This window comes from Neolamprologus brichardi, chromosome 16 (genome assembly GCF_056152115.1).
Source record: "Neolamprologus brichardi isolate AB-2024 chromosome 16, ASM5615211v1, whole genome shotgun sequence".
Classification (NCBI taxonomy): domain Eukaryota; kingdom Metazoa; phylum Chordata; class Actinopteri; order Cichliformes; family Cichlidae; genus Neolamprologus; species Neolamprologus brichardi.
Window position 1 is genome coordinate 26,198,029 of NC_142119.1, and position 10,182 is coordinate 26,208,210.

At 37.4% G+C, this 10,182-nt stretch overlaps 2 protein-coding genes across 3 annotated transcripts; both read right to left on the reverse strand.

Moving 5' to 3' along the window:
• Positions 1 to 677: 677 nt before the first annotated feature.
• On the reverse strand, positions 678 to 2,792 carry upp2 (uridine phosphorylase 2). Its single transcript, XM_006788544.3, has 7 exons — positions 2,627 to 2,792; positions 2,354 to 2,468; positions 2,069 to 2,227; positions 1,866 to 1,980; positions 1,549 to 1,758; positions 1,316 to 1,462; positions 678 to 1,190 (listed from the first exon to the last, which is right to left on the reverse strand). The coding sequence occupies exons 1-7, from the start codon at positions 2,677 to 2,679 to the stop codon at positions 1,048 to 1,050; spliced, it is 942 nt and encodes a 313-aa protein (XP_006788607.1). The 5' UTR covers positions 2,680 to 2,792; the 3' UTR covers positions 678 to 1,047.
• Positions 2,793 to 3,416: 624 nt separating this feature from the next.
• LOC102793742 (uncharacterized protein C7orf57 homolog) lies at positions 3,417 to 8,110 on the reverse strand. Of its 2 annotated transcripts, none has more exons than XM_006788543.3 (8): positions 8,016 to 8,110; positions 7,706 to 7,752; positions 7,366 to 7,530; positions 7,156 to 7,252; positions 6,724 to 6,832; positions 6,384 to 6,466; positions 3,841 to 3,933; positions 3,417 to 3,542 (listed from the first exon to the last, which is right to left on the reverse strand). In XM_006788543.3, the coding sequence occupies exons 1-7, from the start codon at positions 8,093 to 8,095 to the stop codon at positions 3,852 to 3,854; spliced, it is 663 nt and encodes a 220-aa protein (XP_006788606.2). In that variant the 5' UTR covers positions 8,096 to 8,110; the 3' UTR covers positions 3,417 to 3,542; positions 3,841 to 3,851. The 2 variants fall into 2 exon arrangements, with proteins under 2 accessions (XP_006788606.2, XP_087685930.1); XM_087829804.1 differs by lacking the exon at positions 3,417 to 3,542 and adding an exon at positions 3,668 to 3,761.
• Between the last annotated feature and the right edge of the window lie 2,072 nt (positions 8,111 to 10,182).

The window sequence follows — 10,182 nt, forward strand, 5'->3', positions numbered from 1 at the left end:
AAGCCAGGGAACTTTGGTAGCACAGAAACAAGTGGCTATTCTTTGTGACCATATGGCTCGGTCCCTCATATTACCATTAGTTCACCCAAAGGCACCAAGTTAATACTTAAAAAAGCTGCAGCAATACACACAAATATAAACAGTACTTGGTGACAACTTTGCTTTTAGCCTTTAACCCTCTGGGGTCCAGGGTGTAATTGGCCGTTTTTGACTACTTTTGATTCGGCCTCTATATTTCACCTTTAAAAACTGTTTATCTTGCCAATCTGTTATTTACTCATTTTGACATAATGTGTCAGCACAATTTATCTAAATTCAGACAAAATTTAAAATACAAGTAGAAAGTGATATTTTTGACTGTAAAAACCACAAGCATGTTTAACGAATCATTTTCATAACTTGAAATGCAAATAGAAATTGTACATTTTTTAAAAATATCCACAAGTTTTGGAAACAACAAAGTTATATGGTATGGTAAATCCTGCAGGTCTGACAGCAGGTGTGTCACCCCTGTTTTCCATGTTGAGACAGCGTTTACACTGCAATCTGCCTTTGGTGGCTTTTTTGCAGCAACTGTGACATTCACTTGTAGAACTGACACACAAAACAAAACAACGACTACACTACACACTAACTTCACACGTTGAAATAGACGCAAGGCAGCCCAGGCGGGGAAATTTTCTTTTACATTTTGCGACTCATTTTATTTCTCTATCTGATAAGAAAACTATTCAATCAGATAGTTATTTGTGGTGAATGAAATACTGTTACACTTTCAGGCACTTTTAAGCACCACATCTGAAATTCAAGCACTTTTCAAACCTTGAAAAGACAACATTAAAATTTAAGCATTTTCAAGGATTTCAAGCACCCGTACGAACCCTGGATAAGCATACATGCAACACGCTTAATATTTTATTGTCAAATAAATCATAAAAACTCTTAATGTCTAACTTTTAAATATTTCAGTATTAACATTTTAAGTACAATATATATACATATCCACATGAGTCAAAACTATGTACATGCTACAGGGCGACTGGATTGTTAGATAATATATCCCAGGCGTTTCTTGATAAAATGGGCCACCAGAATTTGAGGTCTCTGCTGATATTCCACCAGAACATCATGGGATGATGTGATTTGGTCCCCCTCAAAGCGATTCAGCAATGCAACGCATACCACAGCTCCTGGAGAGTGAAATGAGAGTTTTTAGAATAGTGCAGTATGTCAAAATCACAAGTAGAAGATGTACTTTGCAGCGATCAGAAGGTTTTGCCTTCATACAGTGTTTGCATTGTTAGAAAAATAATACCTTTGAGACCACAGACACGGCACATAGCAGCGAAAACAGTGGACTCCATTTCAATATTCCTCACTCCGGCCTCATAAGCTTTCCTCAGATACTCCAGTTTCTCTTCTTGGGAGAAGGAGCACAGAGCTCCATCTAGTCGGCCCTGACCTACAGAAACGGAAAACAGGATTTGTCAGGGGATGACAACTAGGAATTACAAATAAATGTTTAATGGAATTCTGTTCATACTGTACCTTCATAGAAGTCATGGGTGCACATGGTGTTTCCGATCACTGTTGGAAAAGTTTGAAGCTCAGAAGAGCACTGCAGAAGCTCGTTGGCCACTCCCTCATCCAGCTCAGTGTTCCTGGTGATAACTTTACCCAGAACGACCTGTTCAAACTGGGGGCGGAAAGAGTAGTCCACTGCTTTTTCCGTGATCACCACGGTCCCTGGAGCCAGACCTGTAGATGACACAGGGCATAATTTTCTTACATATTTGGATTAATGACTTGAACAACTTGTTTAACTGCATGTAAAACTTTCTCATATTAAAATCAAAAACACTTACCGACTCCACCAGACGTTCCCAGGCGAAACAAAACCACATCACGACACTGGGCATGGTGCAGGAGCTTGATGAGCTCATGCAACATGATGGAGATTGATGGGACTCCCATTCCATGCTGTATTATATACACAGTGCGTAGAAATTACATTTTCTAATCCGTAAAATACTTACGGATAACCCACAGCAAAAAATGAAATACCTACGCTTATAGAGAGAACTGGTCCGACTTTGTACATGCAGTAGCGATCAGTTCCCTCACAGATATCTTTGATGTCTCCTGGGTTTCCTGGCAGTTTCAACTCCTGATGGATGAACTGGGCGAAAGCCTTCATTCGGTTTGCACTGCCACCAACACACACAAACTGTGGGAAACAGAGAAAAACAGAGGACTGTTGAATTGTGTTTTAGAGCTTTTAGAAAATAGTTTTATTTAAGCTGGACTTATTTTAATATCTTATATTTAATATCTTATACTTATTTTAATATACCTTAATATCTCCAAACATTTCAGGGAGGTTGTGAGTCTTAGTGCTCAGGCTGAAGTGGTAGAGAATGTCCTCTTCCATGGTGTCCAAATTGGGATTTTTTACTTGGACCTGTTCACTGAGTAGATTTTAATGCATTTTAGTTCACGAAGAGTGGTGAATCGACAATAAGTATATGTGCATGGATTAAATATATATTAAAACAGTGACATAAGTTTAAAGAAAAGCATCAAGAAATACTGTTTAAAAGACTTAGTTTAGGTTGCCAATACTTACTTTATATACTCATTCTCCTCACTCCCCATGTGGTTCAGAAGTATCGGTGCCATTACTGCAGCATACACTTTCAAATTAAGTTTTAAAATGTCTCAAAACCTCCAAGTGTTTTCAGTTACTGCTTTCCAAATAAGAGTCATATCAGACTGTGCAGCAGATATAGTGGTGACCCCTGACCTTGCCACTCATTGGTTCCAGAGAGAGGGGAGTAGCTCAACCCTGCTGCTCCCACAAAAACATCCTCCAAGCCCCAAACAAACAGTACGATCAACCATAAAATTACCACAAAATAATAACAATTACTGTCTGGTTCTAAAGTGTAAGTAAAGTTTTAAAAAGTCATACGAGCACCAGTCAAAATAAGCAATTGTTCATAAAGACAGTATTATTATAAAGACTGTTAACTCTTACAAAAGCATGAGTGTGTGGGTGTGTAATTTGTCACCAATAGCCAATCTGAGGCTGGTGAATAACTGGCGTGTACTGACATAATTTAGCAAAAGAACACCGAGATAACCTCTGACACTAGCACGGTCATATGAAAACAGAAACGCACAGAGCCAACATAATGTACCACGAACAGGAATCATGTTTAGTGTGGAAAATTTAGCCTGTGACATATACATATATATAAATGTTTCATTTTGGATTGGTTTCATTTTATTTGAATTATCAAACTTTTCCCAGAAGCTGACATTTACAGACTTGTAGACACAGAAAAAAAAACTTAGGAGTTAACTGCTGCCTTCAAGTGCACCACTAAAAATCACAATAAATAAAACGTCCAATCTGTAATTCAGTGAGGCACTTTAATGCTCGAGTAAAAGATTTAACAAAACAAAGTAAAATGCTTGATGTGTCTCAGCATGAATCTTGTACGCCCTTTTCCCATCCAGGCACCTGGCAGTCTTCCGATCTATTGAAATTGAAATATGTAGGAGTACAAGTCATTGTCACATAATTCACTATTATCTCTGTTATAGTGTAAAAAAGCCTTCTAAATTTGTAATGACTGGAACCTTGAATTTTGTCACCTTCATCTTACATTCTGGTTATTAATAATAATACCCTCATAAAATCCATACACTGCTTAGCAGTTGGCCTTAATTTCCTTCCATAATGCAAAATGAGCATTCTGAAAGCAGAATAGGAAATTGGAATGTGTTATGCTTATTATAGGGTTAAGACTGTAACTCCATTGCTGCACTACTTACTTGACACGTCACTATACTGGTTTGCTGTCTTCTGCATAACCAAAGCTGAGCAGCTTTGACATGTCAACAGGGGCTGGTTTCTTGTCAATTACTCTGAAAGAAGATTAAAAATATAGTCCAAATATGATGGAAACAGAAATGTGAAAATTTTATCTTTTTAGTGTTTTTTTCCCTTTCTCTCTTTACCAGCAAAGCTCGTTATTTCACTACACAGTGCCTACAGTGCTCACAGTTTAAACATTAAAAATGGACCGTACCCCTCCAACACTGAATAAACTCTGGCTACTTATTACAAAAATTGGCTTCCCAACTAGTATTTGTCAAACAACACAAATATAGCAAAGATCCAACTGTGCAAAAATGATCCAGCAAAGGACTGGCTGCGTCTCACATTCAACATTTATCTCTTATCTCATTCAGACAAAGCAACTAAGAGAAGCACAAGTATTTTTCTCCAATTGGTTAGTCACTCTTCTTCTGTCTGGAAACTTCCAGATTGCAACTGACTCATCTTCCTCCAACACTGTAGCTGATCAGCAGTTAAAAGTTGTTGTGGTAGTTTGATCTGTTCTGGAAACAAGCTTAATATATTACCACACTGGGGTGTTTGAAAATTTCACATAACTTTTTTATAGTAGACCTTTTGTGGAGTGCTTTCAACAGATATGATTGCGATCTCTGGTGCATTGCATGCTAGCTTATTTTGGGTTATTGACAAGTCACTGACATTTTCCCAGAGGTACAGAGAGCACACAGTACTAATCAGCTGTTAGCCAAAGCAAATAGATGAACATCTGGATTCATCTAGAAACCATCTCTCTGGGTGCTCTTTTGTTTGACCTAAGTTTTCAACCTGCCCGAGAGCATTTGGGCTTTGTCATCATAACACAGAGACGTATGGGACAGAATGTAATTACAACAATCTCTTGAATGTACATATATATTTTTAATTAGCCATTTATCTTTGCATCCTATACTGTATTATCTTAATGCCAATTATTACAAAAATAGAATGCCAAATATAAATAATAATAGTAAATAACACTCTAGACATGTTCAAATATATTTAAATAGATGGTCAAATCACTGTATGTACATTAAGGTTTGTTTGTTTTTAAATAATATTTAATAAAAGTCAATGCAATTTACTAATCTCTGATATACTATTTCTGTTGTTTCTTTAGTAAAAACAATGGGGAAAAATTCATAGTAAAAATAAAAAAACAAAACCATCCCACGCCTTTATCTGAAGTTCATACTAGACGGAACAACACTGTTTTCCTGTAACAAAATGATGTTTGTACTTGGATTAAACAGTGGTGGAGTGCCTCACCTCTGCTGGGTTGGGCAAGAATAACAGCAAAGGTTTTTTGGGTTTCATGGAAGTCTGCGTCACTTTAAGGCTTCATTACTGCATCCTTCTGGATTTAACATTGGACTGTTGTTCGTAGTTTACACTGCTGTTCCACTCTTGTGCTTTTAAAACCCAAATATTTATTTTCTCCCCTCTGCTTAGTTCCCTCACTCATGCTGATCTTTAACTCTGGCCTGCATCGGCAACCATAATATACTAATAGTATATTAGTATATTCTTTCTCCTTCATAATTCCTGCATAAAGTTGAGACATGCGCTACTGTAGTTTTTTTTTTAATTACAATGGACAGTTGGATGGTGTCCTCATAATAAAAAGCACATACATGTTGCCTCTTTATTGATCTTATTTCGTCTGCTTCCTCATTTCAGGGAACTCTTGTGTGTGCCAGTACGCACATGAATGTTTATACCTTAACTGACTAACCATGAGTAAGTAAGCAGTAGGTCATACACCAGACTCCTGGTTGTTCTGGTTTTAATGACTGACAATATTGTTGACAGTGAGTCATTTAGGATGAATAATTTAATTTTGATCACTTTATCCACCCATTTCAGCAGGACCACACATAGTTAGTTGGGCACCATGGTGGCTCAGTGGTTAGCACTGTTGCCTTGTTGGGTTCAAACCAGGCCCCCACCCGCATCGTCTCTGTGTGTATGTTTTATGAGTGAGATCTGAGAGCTCCAGTTTCACCCCACATTGAAAAATACGGTGGGTTGATGCTGCCTGTGTAGGCCCATGAAAATCTCCCAAAAGACATGATTGATTACTTTCTGCTAAATAAAAAAGTATACACAGTTAAATGATCTGATGCTCTCCAACTGAGTTCAGTTTGATTACTGGCAAGCACAAGTTGAAATAAACAAGTTTGAATGCAATCAGAAATAGTTGCACATACAGGGCAGTGCAGGAAAGCTTTGTGAAGGCTAGACCTTTTATTCTATGTGGTTGTCTACTTAAAATAAAGACCAAAATGGACTGCAATTCATTATTATACATGTCCAATGTCATTTACAACAAAGGTGCATTAGTATTAGTATATTGGTATGATCCCATTATACTTTATGTCAAAGAATCTAATAGAGTTGTAAAACTGCACTATGAGACCCCCCTTACACTAAGCATAAAACAGAACTTCAGCACCATCTTGTGACCACAATCACTTACATCCTCCTGAATTTGCTGGCCTCATGATGTTGACTGGATGTCTGCAACTTCTCTGTCTCACTTTGGGGGACAGAAATGTCGTCCTGTACAAAAAGTAAAACAAAATCAGAATACGTGGAGGTTATTTGTTGACTAATTATTCCTAATTTGGTTGTTTTTGACAACTTAGCAATCAGCCCAAGTCATAGGAAGAAAGTACCTGAAACACAAAATAACCGTCTGATACTGAGTATGTAACACTAAGCAAACAATCCTTAAACTAACAACACAAGACGTGGAATAATTGTTTGTGGATCATATGCCAATATTAGTTTTCTAACTGACGTTAGCATTACTGTACCTCCTCTTTCTCATTGTTGCTGCTGTTGTCTCTTTCCCAGGCTGACATGTTGTCGCTCCCAAAAGGAGGTTCTTGTGGTTCAAAAGCTCCGGGGATTTTCTTCTCTTCACTGTTAATTAGCCAGTTGGAAAGAACAAAACAATATAGGTATATAAAAGTATCAAATCGTTAATGACAGCTTAAATACAAGATCAAACAATAAAAAAACAAAAACACCCCCCCCCCCCCCCCCCAAAAAAAAAAAAAAATGCCTGTGGTTGTGGAAACAGGATAGTAGCATAAAAAAAGGTTTTGTTACATAAACAGTACTAGCAGTGGGAGAATCTTTACAGTATTACTGGCAAGTATTTATGTACATATTAGAATAATAACAAAGTGTACATACTACTATGAGAATGGGGTGAAATGAAAACAATAACACAAATTTGAAACCTTGGGTCGCTTAAGTCTCCTGATTCAAAGCCAAACCAATGTGGAGGTTTGTATGAACTGGGTTTAGAAATAATTGATTCCTCGTGCCACAGAAGTCCTGTTGAACAAGGATAAGAAAAAAAAAAAACACGGGAAAAAAACTAATGTTTGTAGCAGTTATTATACAGCAAGAGGAAAACATGGAAATGTAAGGAAACAGGACAGCTTTACCCTTATGCCCTCCTTGTTTTGCAAGTTTTACATAATCAGAGTCACTCTGTAGGACTCCAACTCTTCGCCCTCGGATCCTCTCCTTAGGAAGAGTGTTGGTAGTTGGGGACAGTCCAGGGATCTGTGAGATGTGGCCATTGCTTGTATGGTATCCTGTTTTGACTCCTGCAGTTTTAGTGTACAAGCACACAAAAAAGATATATATATTCATTGCTTTATAAATTTCATTATTCCATGTGCCTATGTTACTTCACACAGCATCTCTTCACCGGTGTTACCCTCATAACCTGCACAACCTGCACAGGGCCTGAACTAAGTATTCATAATTAGTTTTACTTGCCATATTTTGTTGGTTCCAGATCGTTACTCGTGAGGACGAAGGAATTTCTGGTGGAAACGGAAACAAAAAAGCCTGTCAACCTTTCCAGTTATACCTTGAGTGAGCCGCAAGCTGTTGTCATTAGCACCATCAAAGCAATAGTTAAATTAACCTTGGCGTTAGCTAGCTAATGCTATCTGTGGTAGCGTTGATTTTTATCCACGCCTGTAATTAAACACACATGAAAAGTAACATGACTAATTTGAGTAAAGTTAAAGTTTCAAGACATCAATTAAACTTCTGATTTAAAAGTAAAACGTCTTCGACTTACTCTGAATTCATTGTGAAAGCGGAGTAAGAAGCCGCTGTGAGTGGAGGCAGACTGTTTGGAAGTTGTGATCGCGTTTCCATGGAAATGGGCTTGAGCCCTCTGGAATACAGTTGCTGCTATCCAGAGAAAAGTGCTGCGCGCAGAGTGAATACTCTCATAGGGTGCATGGAAAATAAACAACAGTTAGTTAGTTAGTTAGTTAGTTAGTTAGTTAGTTAGTTAGTTACACTCATCATGGGCATGAGTGTCAATGGTAATTTGGGGCTTTTAATGATTTCTTTGAACTGTGAGTTTTGCAAGGTGGGATGATTCTGCAGCGTGCATCTTCGATGACTGCAAAAACTCAGAATTGGGGTTTTAATTTATTTAGGGTCTCTCTCTCTCTCTCTCTCTCTCTCTCTCTCCCCCCCCCCCCCCCCCCAAAAAAAAAGTGGTAATATTTGGTTGAAAAACACTTCCTAGAGTTTTGTCTCAAGGCACACCAATGAGCCTTGACGCACTAATTGGGGGCTACTGTCTTAGAGCACCGACTTCTTTCTGCCGCCCATCTATGTGGATGACATTTAGAGAGAGATTTGATGAGTTGAAAAGCTTTGTGTAAGGTATATTTGAATAATATTTTTTAAAACTAATCCATTGAAAACTTTTCAGTAATTTTCTATAAATAAATACTATCCAAGCATAAACTATCCTTTAGCCAAAGTTCTTCTTTTCAACCAGAAAAAATAGGCTGTCTGCACTTTCTTCATAAAATGTAATAAAGAATTAAAAGTAGATGCAAGTCTGTAGGCGATGGGACATTATCTTTACTTTCTGTACATGAATACCTCTTAGGATAATATATTTTTTTAAGTATTATTTCTTTTCTCTTCAGCAGCCATGCTTGCTTTGAAGTATACCAATAATTTATGTGGCCTCAGGTATGTTCAGAGCTTCTCTCAAGTGCTAAGAGCATGCGCACAGCAATCCAAATAGCAGAAGGAGCTTGCGTTAACATGTTAAGCTACCCAGAGAGAATATGTCAGTGACAGGAAATGCAGTCTATTCCTTCAGTAGAAAATCGCAATGTCGCTTGAGATCATTTGGTAGTAAGAAAACGAATAATACACAAAAGCAAACAAGGCAAAAAACACTTTATGGGTGAACCCAGAGACATTACACTAGATATGTAGTGCATCTGCGTTTTTACAAACACTTCACATTAAAAAAAAACATAAAATACATTGACACAACACATGTTATTTTTCAGAAAATTTTTTTATGTGTTTATTATGAGAAAAACAATGCTGTTTGTATTCATAAATTGCATGTTTCTTAATTATACCAAGTTATGACTAAAAAGCACTTTATGACAGGATAATAATAACGTTATAGGCATAAATATAAGGCAAAAAAACTGACACACAATTAGATTGGCATTTGACTCTTATGACAAAAACGCTATTATAAAAGTGCTCAGATAGATAGATAGATAGATAGATAGATAGATAGATAGATAGATAGATAGATAGATAGATAGATAGGGAAACTACTGTATTACAGCAGCATGATAAAGATAATAAAATAATAAAAACAGTACAATCTACAATAAAAAAGAAAACTGCCCAACATAAAAGTACTGCTGGCCCACAGTGAAGGTGCTTTAATGGGATGTAATACAAACAATTTTTACATAAACAGCAATACTAAAAATAATGAAAATAAAAAAAGTAAGACCGAAATTGTGCAAAGGAGTAGTGCAAATGATATTAATGAATAATATGTACACTCTACGTCTAAGAAACAGCAGCAAGAAGGTTTAACACAGACATCTGTGTGGAATTCTATGTCCTGGTGTTCATCTGGAGAGAGTTGCTGTATTGTTTTATTGAGAATGATTGAAATGATTTCCTGCAGTGTTCGTCATGGCTGCAGGGTTAAATAAGACTTAGGGAAAGGAGCTCTGCTGCTTCTGTAGAGTAGCATGGAGGAAATGAGATGGATTGTTTGTGATGGAGAGCAGTTTGTTCAGTGACCTCCTGTCCCTCACTGGCTCAAATGCCTCCAGATTCTTGCCAATGATGGTTCCAGCCTTGTGGATTAGTTCGTTCATCCTGCTGGCATCTCTGGCACTGATGCTGCCTGCCCAGCAGACAACAGCAAAATAGATGGCACTCGCTCCCACAGA